General features: G+C 37.8%; 1 protein-coding gene across 1 annotated transcript in view; it reads right to left on the bottom strand.

Annotated features, from left to right (window-relative positions):
* LOC126147521 (NPC intracellular cholesterol transporter 1 homolog 1b-like) overlaps positions 1–12463 on the bottom strand; it is a 141609-nt gene that overhangs the window by 40169 nt on the left and 88977 nt on the right. Inside the window, exon 17 of the mRNA XM_049915700.1 lies at positions 8452–8615. Coding sequence (XP_049771657.1) covers positions 8452–8615 — 164 coding nt within the window. The remainder of the gene's footprint in view (positions 1–8451; positions 8616–12463) is intronic.

The raw sequence follows: 12463 nt of genomic DNA, 5'->3' as shown, positions 1-12463 counted from the left end.
GTTAATCAAAGATGATGTACAGCATAACACAAAATTATTGGATATCACTACCAGCCACTTCAAACATAGTGCAACAAAGGCAATTAAAAGCAGTGCACATTGTGAAAGTGATTTAGACCAGTTCTTCTGTAGTACTATCAAATGCTTGTTCCAAGCCCTAGGGTATTCTGTTCCATTCTACATCCACAGGTTTTAGCAAATAACTTATAAGCAGTGCTATTCTTCAGAAATAGAATTAAATAATATTATGTACACCATGAAAAAAAGAAGTCTTCTTTTTTGGGCTAAGTGAAGCAGAACTTAGCAGCCTAATAATAAGAGACTATTATTCGATTAATTATTTCTGTAGATCAAAACATAAAGGTGAAGGTGTTGCTATCTACAAGAAGAAAATTGGAAGTCTACAGGATACTGAATACTATAAATATATAAACCTTCCAGCTTGCATTGAAAAAGATTTTGAAATTACTGGCATAATGATTGAAGAGAAGAGCTCAGAATTATCTGTGTATATGGGTCTACAAGTCGTAATATTACAACATTTCTTAAAAAAAGTAGAAAAACTATTAATGAAGACAAAAATGAAAGATGACATAATTTGTGGAGACTATAACATAGATACAGGTAAAGAATGAAAACCAAAACAAAAATTGAAAGAGACATTATTACAGTGTAACATGAAAACAATAACAGATGTACCAGTACCTACAAGAGTGACTGATCGTAGTCAGGCCATCTTTGACAACATAATCACAAATATCGAAAATACTAAACTTGAAGCAAAAGTTCTACAGACAGCAATCTCTGACCATCATGGGTTAATAATAGCACATAAATAGCAGCTCAAAAACAGAAGAAATGTAAGATAAGAAGAAACTCAGGATTATCAATGTACAAAACATGAACATTTTCAAAACACTCAAGGAATACAGAATGGGCTGAAACAATGCACACACAAGGTACAAAAGAGAATTATGATGCATTTCTTAACACACTAATGCATCACTTTCATGTAGTCTTCCCCAAAGCAGCCTATCAGAAAAAGCAGGGTCACAGTAAGGAATGGATTACGAAAGAAATAATTGAACTCAGGATTAGTGTGAAGGAACCCAGACAAGCAGGGAATATGGAGACATATAAACAATATCAGAAGAAGTACAGGCAATTAATAAGAGAAGCAAAAACCATTTCAATAAACTGAGCCATAGCAAATTTAAATCAAAAAGTAAAACAACATGGGATAAAATCAACAGTAAAAGATATAGCAAAAAAAAAAAAGTTTTATAAGTCAATGAGAATTGATGACAGCATAGTTACAAAAATTGCTAATATACTAAGCAACAACTTTATAGGTGCTGTACATAATTTAAAAGGGGAAACAAATCATCAGTGGTCAAAGCAGGCTAATACACTTGGCCAACCATCCCACTCAATGTTCCTGGAACCAGTGGCAAAAACAGAACTCATAAAAATAATCCATAAATTAAAACCCAAAAAGTCTGCAGGAGATGATGAAGTATCAAATTATTTAATAAAACATGTGAATGAAGAAATAATCAAACCTCTTTTGGATATTGCAAACTGCTCATTTAGAGGAGGAGTATTCCCAAAAAATTAAAAATAAGCAAAATAATACCAATATATAAGAAAGGAGACAAAAATGATCCAAATAACTACAGACCAGTGTCTTTAATTTCTGGTTTCTCAAAAATACTAGAGACACTCATGCATAGTGGGTTGACCACATTCCTGGAGAAACATAGTATTCTGATTCCAGCACAACATGGTTTCCAAAAAGGAAAATCTACAGAACTCTCCATCTCAAGCCTCACAGAATCCATTATAGACACATTGACAAAAGAAGCTTTGTGTCTGCTATGTTTCTGGATTTGTCTAAAGTGTTTGACACAATCACCCTTACTACACTTATTGAAAAACTTGAAAGCTATGGTATTCATGGACATGCAGCCAAATGGATAAAATTATACATCAGCAACAGAAAGCAGTATGCGGAAACAGAAACTGGATGCAGATCTGAAATCAGAAATATTAAGTACAGAGTGCCTCAAGGATCTGTACTTGATCCACTTCTGTTCTACCTATTTGTAAACAATATTGATGTCAGTGAGAACCCGCCAGGTTAGCCGAGAGCACTAACATGCTACTTTCTGGACTCGAGTAGGCGCGCCGGCCCCGGATCAAATCTGTCTGGCGGATTAACGATGACAGCCGGTGTGCCAGCCAGCCTGGATGTGGTTTTTAGGCGGTTTTCCACATCCTACTAGGTGAATACCAGGCTGGTCCCCATGTCCCGCCTCAGTTACACAACTCGCAGACATTTGTAACACATTCACACTATTTCACGATTTACACTAGGCGCAGACAGCTGGGGTACACTAATTTCATCCTGGGGGTTATGGGATGGCAGCAGGAGGGGCATCCGGCCACCCCTAACAATTACCCATGCCAATTCCATACTTAACCCTGCCAACCCTGCGTACAATGCGGGATAAAGGCAGTAGCAAAAGAAAGATTGATTTCAGTGAGAAAGGTAAAAAACATTATATGCAGATGATATGATACTAGTGAATTTGGAAACTATCTGAAAACACTGGAAGGAAGTGTGTTTATGTCAATAAATAGCACAGCACAGTGGCTTATACAAAATGACCTAATTTTAAATCTAAAAAAGACAATGTTCATGATGTCCACAAATAGGGAAAAGGAAGAACACATATATATATACTCATAGATGAAACAAGATTGGAAGAAGTTACCACTATTAAATTTTTGGGGATATCAGTCGACAATGAGCTCTAGTGGAGTCAACATATAGATAATGTTTGCTGTAAATTAGGCACTGCAATATTTGTTATGAAACAGCTTATACATTATGCCAACAAGGAGCTTTTATGTACAGTGTACCATGCTTTATTTGAGCCATACCTACAATATGGAATTACTGTTTGGGGAAATTCCAGCAGCAAAAATACAAAAAGAATATTTACATTGCAAAAAAAGTTGTTAGGACCATCTTGAACAAGAAACAAAGAGACTCATGAACTGTTTCCCATAGTCTAAAAATACTGACATTTCCACCTCTGTACATTTACAAAACAATAATATCATTAATAAAAGGAAATAAGGTACTAGAAAGAAATGCAGACATTCATACATATGAAACAAGAAATAAAGGCCAGCTGAGAAGTACACAACACCGAATGAGAGTTGCTGAAAAATGCCTTCCAAAGGGTTTGCAGGACAAGGTGGGCAAAAAGACTTTCCAAAAACTTTTAAAGGCTTATTTAAAGGAAAAAGAATTTTATAGTGTCAAAGACTATATGTATCAATGAATGTAAAATGCTACTATTACTGTTATAGAGGTACTGTAACTAATTGAATATATTGTAATATGTAAATAACATGAGAACATGAATAGGGAGAGAAAAATGTGAATATGAGTGTAATGTAGTATGTAAATAATTTTCAGGACCTGAAAAATGTGTGAAAAATGTTTCAATGTTATAAGTGTTGCCACTTTCATATAAGTATTGCCACTGTGATGTATTAAATTGTAATAAATAGGTTAAATATTGTAAGAAAATAGGTTTAAGTTGACTTGTCCTATATTACAAGTACACACTTTGTTCAAAATGTAATCAAATGGAACCAAATAAAAATCAGTCCATCAATCAATCACAACATAACTTGTGACTCACTTCCAGAATCAAGTACATCTACATCTGCATCTAAATTTACACTTCACAAACAACCTTATGGTGTGTTGTGGAGGCTTCTTGTGGGGACTACTTTGTGTACCACTGTCTTCTCCCTACCCAGTTCCAGTCACTGGAAACACAGTTGTTGGTAAGCCTGTATGTGCTATTGAATCTCTCTAATTTTAGATTCATGGCCTTTGTGCCAGATATACATAGGAGGAAGCAACATATTAGTTGATTCTTCTAGAGATTTACACTCTCAAAAATTTGAAAGTATACCATACCCTGATGCAGAATGCTCTCTTGAAGTGTCTGCCATTGGAGTTGGCTGAGCAGCTCTGTAATGCTTTAGCACTTACTAAATGAACCTAAAATGAAATGTGCTGCTCTTCTTTGGAACTTCTCTATTTCCCCTATTGGTCCTATCTGGTACAGATCCCGGACTCCTCCTTTATGGGTGGACTACACTTCCTGAGGTTTCTTCAAATGACTCTCAGTTTGGCATCTGCCTTACCTACAGTTAGTTTTATATGGTCATTCCACTTTAAATCACTCCATACATATATACACTCCTAGTTATTTCATGGATGTCAATGCTTCCAGTGATTCTTCTGCAGTTGTGTAATCATACATTAATGGGTCTGTCTGCTTACTTATGTGCAACACATTACATTTGTATATGCTCAGGGTCAATTGCAAATAGCTGCAACAAGCATCAGTCCTCTGCAGATTCTCCTACATTTCGCTAGAGTTTTCTAGCATTGCAACTTAACTGTATACAACACCATCATCCGCAAAAAGTCTCATGGAACTTCTGATTCTATCTACTAGCTTATTTATATGCACATATTGTGAAAAGTAATGGCTCTGTAACACTCCCTTGAGTATGCCCAAAGTTGACTTTATGTTTCTCTCCAATGAAAATGATTCTGTCTCATGTTTGCTAGAAACTCTTCAATTCAGTCACACAGCTGATCTGATATTCTGTATGCTTATATTTTTTCAGTGGATTCCAGTTTGAAACTGTATTGAATGCTTCTGGAAAACAAGGAACATTGTATCAACCTGGCTACTGGTTTTTTCTGCTTTCTGTGTCTCGTGGATGAAAGATTGAGCTGAGTTTCACATGTTCATTGTTTTCAGAGCCCTAGTTGATTCCCACAGAGAAGATTATCCGTCCTCAGACGTGTCATAATTCATAGGCAGAAAATATGTTCCAAAATTCTACAAAAGACTGACATCAGAGATATAGCCTTATAGAAATGAGCTGTGCTTTTTTCCAATCATCAGGAATGCTTCACTCCTCCAGCAACCTACGGTGCACTGCTGTTAGAAGAGCAAGTTCTTTTGCATGCTCTATGTAGAATCATACTGGAATTCTGTCTAGTCCAGTGCCCTTTCTTCTGTTGAGCAATTTCAGTTGCTTTTCTATCCCATGTTCACTTATTTCAGTATCTGCAATTTTGACATTTCTGTGACAATTTTAGGGAAGAACTACAGTATGATCTCCCTCAGTGAAACAGTTTTGGGAAAGATATGAAGTATTTTGGCCTTCTATTTGTCATCCTCTGTTTTAGGGTCACTATGGTCACAGAGTGCCTGGACAGATGTCTTAGATCCATTTACTGATTTAACAGAAGACGAAAACTACTTAGGATTTTTTGTCAAGTTGGTAGATCTAATTTTGATTTGAAATCAGATGAACACTTCACACATGGCTCTCCTTAGGATAATTTTGGCTTCCTTCAGTTGTTGTTTGTCTATGATGCTTTGGCTATGGTTCAATCTGCAGTGAAGCTCTCCTTGCTTTCATAGCAACTCTGCTCTGCACATACCTATCCAAAGCAAACTGTACAATGCTTTTTAACTTTTGCCATTGCTGCTCAACACTGTCAGTGGTGGAGATGAAATTTTCAGTTTGACTGTTCAGGTGATCTGAGATATGTTTTTCATTACTCTTACTATGTAGAAATATCTTCCAACCTTTCTTTATATTCTTATTTACAGCCATGTTCAGTGATGCTGTAATGACCCTATGATTATTTATCCCTGACCTACCTGAGTCAAAAAGTTTGGGCCTGTTGGTGACCAGGAGATCTAATATTTTATTTTATCAAGTCGGTTCTCTGATCAGCTGCTCAATTTTCAGATAAGCCACTTGGAAGTATTTTACATGATTTCCTGTCCTTGAGGCCAGAAAACTTACACAAAATATTCTCCAGATTTCCTCTCAAATGTTCCACCACTACTGCTCTTGAGGCAGGAAGTTTATAAAAGCAACTGATGGCCATGTTTGATACACATTTAACACTTATCTCTGCTCAAATTATTTTGCATTTGGTATTTGTCCCGACCTCAGTAGATATTATCATATTTTTTACGGCTAGAAACACACCTCCAACCCTGGTGTTCGATCTTACCTTCCACTGTATGTTCCAAATGTAATTTAAAATTTCATTGCTATTAACGTCTGTTAACAGTCAGCTTCCTGTCCCTAATACAATGTAGGCATTGTGAGATTTAAAACTTTCCCAGTGTACATGCCGGCTATGGAGGGCACGAAGTTTTTCAGTGAGTGGATTCCATGTGGTATTCAATTGAAAATCGCTGTCTCAGTTAATGAGAGGCTCATTGTGGCCCATATATCTAACTTTTGGAGTTTGATTGTTAATGAATCCATGGAAATACGACTGTCTGACAGTGAGTCTCTCATTAGTAGACATGGCGGTTTTAATACAGTCATTGAAAAATTTCATTTCCTCTGTAGCCGGCACAGTTATGTGATTGAACCACAGGAAGACAATCAAATTGATAAAGATGCAGCAAGTTTTCACCATGGAGGGGACGTGGCTCTGCAGGATCGAACGCGCTCAAGTAGTGCACATGCAACGCCAAGTGAATCCACCACGCATGTGCTGGCGGGGCCTTAAATATCAGAGCTCAGTGCAGTTTTGCCAGAATCACCTGAAGATGGCCAGAAGACTCTGCGAAAAAATATTGTGGCAGGAAGTTACAAACATCTGGCAGTTCTCCCAAAATTTTGTGGAACACTGTAGACATTGTTACTATTTACAAGTGAGAGTTGTTCTGGGACGTCATTACAGATGCTCCTGCAGTTAATCAATACTATATTGACATTTTCTTTTTTCAGCCTGCCATGACGAATGCTATTCTCTTTTTTAATGGGGATAATATTCTTCCCTGCCTGAAATCAGAATGTATCTAATCAGGCCTGTGGAGTGACATCTCTATCCTAAGAAACCAGATGTGCATGCCACCTTCAATTGCTGCTTCCTGCATGTAGTGCATATGTGACTTACTAATGGGGTCTTACAATTCTCCACCTAATAGTGGAGGTTGAGAAATCTGCACCTAAGGTAATTGCAGAATCATTTGACTCTCTAGTTTAAGCCTATCACTCATCTCAAAATAAGAGGACCACAGTCATGAGGACGATGCTGCAAAACATTAGCTCTGCTTCCACCACAAAAGTAAGGCTAGCTACTTTCACCAAAGCAGCCAGCCACGTGTAGAAACTGAGAATAGCCTCTTAACACACAGGTGGCAGGAATAATTCACACTGCATGAGCCACGATTTGCAGATGGGTGCACCCAGTCCACTCAATCAATGCTGGCAGAGCCAACTCCATATTTAGGATGTGACCCCCCCCCCCCTCCCCGGCAAGCAAACAAAGTGGACACTGGCCTTCTTTCTCAACCAGACCATTATTTACTAAGAGGCTCCATCACCCTCCTGATGTTGGAGATCCTACCGACAAGCAATCCTACTCACCAATTGTTCAGATGGTTCAAGGTGATCAGCCCCAGACCCAGTTCATGAGGTGTTCCATGTTAGCTAAGATATACTTTCAGCAATGGGCAATACCTCATGCCTGTTTTTGAGGCCTAGTGGGACAGCAGTGTGGCCAGTACCCACTTTCACCTCCTGTCCAAAGATTCACGTTCCCACCACTGAACGTTTTTCAACGTCAAGTGTCAGCCAGCCAGAATGAGCAAAGCAGAAAGTGTTGCATCATCAGGGATCCCAGGTGACACTTTAGGCTCCAGAGGTGCCAAAGTATCCATCTCAGGTGCCTCAACCACACTGCAGCCCAGGACCAACTCAGCTTCCATCTTTTTACAATTGCCTGCACTGGGTGTATCCACCTCCAAATTGTACACAACAGGTACAGTCCCTATCCATTGAATTGTAGAACTATATGACAAGCAGTCACCCTGTTTAATGTAAGTTCAGCTGCTATGCTACTTCTTGTTCTTACTACACTCCAAAATCAGCTCACACAACAAAAATGCTCTCAAAATGTATGCAGAAACTTAGAATAAGTTATTATACACCAGTCAGCACAGTAAGATACACAGTACAATGCACGTCTTCACATAAGCACTTGAGAACAAAACCTAAGCTAAATCATGCATACAAACTGAAACTGATACAGCTGCTGGCACATTTACTCTACACCACAGCTGCAACTACACTCAATTCAAATAAGAATAATATCGTTATTAGATAATAGGCACTAGATACTTGGAGGCAGACTATATTAAAAATAAAATGTGGTCTTACTTTCAAAAACCAATAGATGGTTCATCAACTGAGTTAACATTGACTGATTATCCATATATTCTTAGAAAACCTCACTGTTGCATTATTGAATTAAATGCTGTATCTACAAACACACAAACACAAACCAGTTCTTTCTGTTTTAATTACCTGTCTGGTAACTTTGAAGCACGAGTAATTTGAGTTGTTAGGGAGTCAGCATAGCAGTTCAGGCCACCACAGAACAAATTTTGAACATTTTCATTACTGTAGTTCAGACCACTTTTAACTACAAAATATACATTTGGACCCATGGAGAGAACATCTTTCATGTACTGGAATTAATAAGGAAAAACAAAAAATAATAAACAAAAGAGAAATTTAAATTATTGTGAAATATTTATAAATCAGTATAAGTGTTGGAAAGATATGGAGCTTTGTAGTTAATTATAGCATAAATAAGAAGCACGAGAATTTCTTTTAATAACAGTGGTTCATTAATTTGAGAACAAAATTTATATGCCCTGCTGTTTCTATTATCTTGTGTGGTACAATAAAGTTTTGATATTAATTATCTTGACTCATCTTCATGATGATGGGATTGAAGGAATGGCATTTTTAAGTGTGTATTTTGTTTTCAGAGATCTTCATCATTAATACATATGTTGCATTTCTTAAATCAGTCAGTGAGGATGTCTGCAAGGATGTGTGGGAATAATCAATCCAGCAATTGACTGTGGTATGTGTTACTGTTGGTATGTAGTTTATTTTTTTAAATTTATTGCTTATTTAGCATATCCATATTGGGGCCTTAAGGCCCTCTCTCACATCTGGCCAGAAACAAACATACAAAAAAGTATATATATTGCATAACAATCACAATAATAATGATTTCCGAAGTTTCTCTCAGTTGAGTTGTCTCTCTTTCTTTATAAGCTTTTATATGTGCTGTCAGCAATAAGAGCTACTTCTGTACACTTCAGTGCTGGACACTTTATTTTGTGGATGTTTAAGTATGGTGCTATGACAATGCAAGACACTCAAAATCAGTAGTGTGTCATCAATGACGAGATTCAAGAAATTTGTCATGAAATCCAGATTTTGGAGCTCTCTCTGCCTGCAAAGCAAAAACTGAACACAGTGCAGTGCAAAGAACCAAAAGCTAAAACAATGCAAAACCCTGCATTGGTTTAACAGATGCAAACAGCAATGCCAACTACACACCATGATGCATCTGATCTTTCTGCTATGCCAGGTGGTGATGTTAACCCAAATTGAAAATGTTGACTGTTCCGGTGATACGTTCCCGCATTGAGACCTTACTCTGGAGCAATGAATTGTCCATCCATCAGCTTCAGCATTTGTTCCTTGCTTTATATGTAATTACAAGACCTGGCATTTATGCCCAACTAACCAAAATTTTGGTTTGCAGTCATGAAAATACTTTTCCACACCAACAAGTTACTGTTGATCATGAATAATCAATGCTACTGATTAGCAATTTAGACCAGCAGGTGACAACATTGGTGTCATAAATTATTGTTGACCTGCCATGTCATTAAGATTCCTATGCTTTAAAAATTCAATTAACTGCTCATTGCACCAAATTATGAGACCCAAGGCTCAGAAAAGTGCTTTGTCAAGAAAAATGAGGCACCAAAATCCCTTTGTAATCTTGGTGGCCCTTATTACATACAACAGACACAATTATAGCTTTGAACAATTTGTTGTTTGATGGCCCAGTAACAATGTGGTCAAGTGCCAGACTATAAATACAAAGGTGTAGGGTTCAACCCCATGTTATTCCTAGGATTTTTATGATATCACATGGCAGTGAAAAATTGCACAGTAGTTGGTACATCCACGACAGCAGTACGACTTCTACACTAGGCCCACAAATACTACTGCTGCCAGTGCACCCTGCTGTGTCACAACAGTCATATGTGTCAGACAGGCATATGACCATGACCTTCCTGGGCAACAATAGCTTGGATGTCAGCACACTCCCAGCTCGGTGTTCACCTAACAATAAGGCAGATGAACATTCACACCTGAAAGCACCAAACAACTTGGCGATAGATACCTATAGTTGCAAATTTCTGACTCTTGATGCAGGCCTTGTCTCCCCCTCCATGTAGACCTTTGTAGTCACTTATGTTACCAAACCTATGTTAGGCACTGATCTCCTTGCTCATTATGCATTCATGGCAGATTTGAGAAAAGCACGTTTTTAGGATACAGTTGATAGCAGCACAGTAATCGGTGTACAGTAAAGCTCTGCTTGTAGCACCATACAAAGAATAAATTAACTCCAGTGGCTGTGACAACTCACAGCAGGCACCAGTTATGAGCAAGAACAAAGAAAACATAGTCACAAGTTGTGTCACAGTTGCAAAAAAGTTTTCAACACTCTAGGAAAATACTTATCTTATTATAATTCCAGTCTTGGATCACAATGTTTATTTGTAATCAAGTATTTAATTTTGGTGTGGTAATGACCATCTTTAGTCCTGGGTAGGAATGTGTTGCATTATATGTAGCATGCCATTACATGTGTTGTCGCAGACAAAGTCATTTTGGCTTTGGTTATCTTTCTCCTCATGTACAGTACTTACATTTGAATGGTGTGCTTTATACACCATAATTTTATTTGTCTGATGAAGCCGAAATGGCTAATGATTTTGATTGCACCATCACATGTAATGGTATTGTATGTATAAAACAACACATTTCTCCTCAGGTCTGAAGATGGTCATTACCAAAACAACATTAATTAGCTAATTACAAATAAACATTGTGATCCAAAACTTGAATTATAATAAAGAAAAACACTGTCACCTCATCCATGAGATTACATTCAAATATACTGAAGCTAAACATGCTCAAGATGAAATCTGTACATTCAAAATATATTCTAGAAGAACTTATATGATAAAAACCAAGATTCGTAATCCAACGTGTCTTCCATGAAAAGGGAATTGGAATCTGCTAAAATGTAAAGAGAAAAATTTGCAAAAGTTTTTGCTCAGCACTGAAAACCATTTGAGGATCACAAAGAGGAGTCTCTGACTGATTTATGACTATCATCACAGCATAGCAACATCAGACACAACACTGTGCATCATATCCTTAGCACACCTGGCCAACAATTTTTTCAATATGCCCACAGAATTGCCCCAGAGCCTCTAAGTGAGACAAAGGAGAATAAATGCTCCAAGCTATGATAATCTGTGATTCCAATTGCCAGTTCACAAGGAAGATGGCTTATGGTGTCCCTATGGTGATTATTGTGCTTTAAACACCAGGTCAGTCCCAGATGGGTACCCTATACCAGACATTCAAGATTTTACATGTGCATTAGCAAGCACAGAAGTTTTAAGCATTATAGCCTACTGTAAAATATACAACCAAATACCTCTGATGCCTTTTAACTCGAAACGATTACAGTAATTATGCTCTTCAGTATGTCTGAATTTTTATTTATGCCATTTGGTCACAAAATGGCCATGTTTTGTGGATGAAGTGCTAAAGAGGTTTCTATTTTGTTTTGTATACCTTGATGACATTATAGTCTTTTTACCAGATGCCTGGCTACAAAGAAAACACACATGGGGAGTGCATCAGTGGCACCATAACCCTGGCATAGTGTAGAATAAAGAGAAGTGCATCATTGGCAAAGCAGAAGTGACTTTCCTTGGACATACGGTTTTGGCGGATGGGATTTGTCTGTTACCAGAGAAGATAGCAGCCCAGCAAGCCCTTCCAACGCCAATAGACTATCAACAATTTTGACATTTCCTGGGAATGGTCAATGTTTATCACTACCACCTCTTGGCAATAGGTGCTGTATAAACACAGATCACAAGTGCATTCACAGGACACAACACTATGGGCCGGCAGTCCCTCATATCAACCCCAGAGATGGTAAAAGCTTTCAGCAAAATCTTAGTACAGTGCTCCTTACTCATTCACTGCCATCTGCTTCCCTAGCAATAGTCACAGATGCTGGCAAAACAGCAACAGAGCAGCCCTAAACCAACAGACCGACCAAATTTGACAAATGTTAATTTTTTCCAAAAAGTTGCAACAATTGCAGCAGTGGTGGAGCATGTATTACAGAGAATTGCTCACAATTTATGAAGCTGTTAAATGCTTCTGCCCACAAATTGAAGCTCACCCTATG

Source organism: Schistocerca cancellata, chromosome 2 (assembly GCF_023864275.1).
Source record: "Schistocerca cancellata isolate TAMUIC-IGC-003103 chromosome 2, iqSchCanc2.1, whole genome shotgun sequence".
In the NCBI taxonomy this organism is placed as follows: Eukaryota; Metazoa; Arthropoda; class Insecta; order Orthoptera; family Acrididae; genus Schistocerca; species Schistocerca cancellata.
The sequence above is the reverse complement of the archived record's forward strand: the minus strand, read 5'-3'. Positions and strand labels throughout refer to the sequence as shown.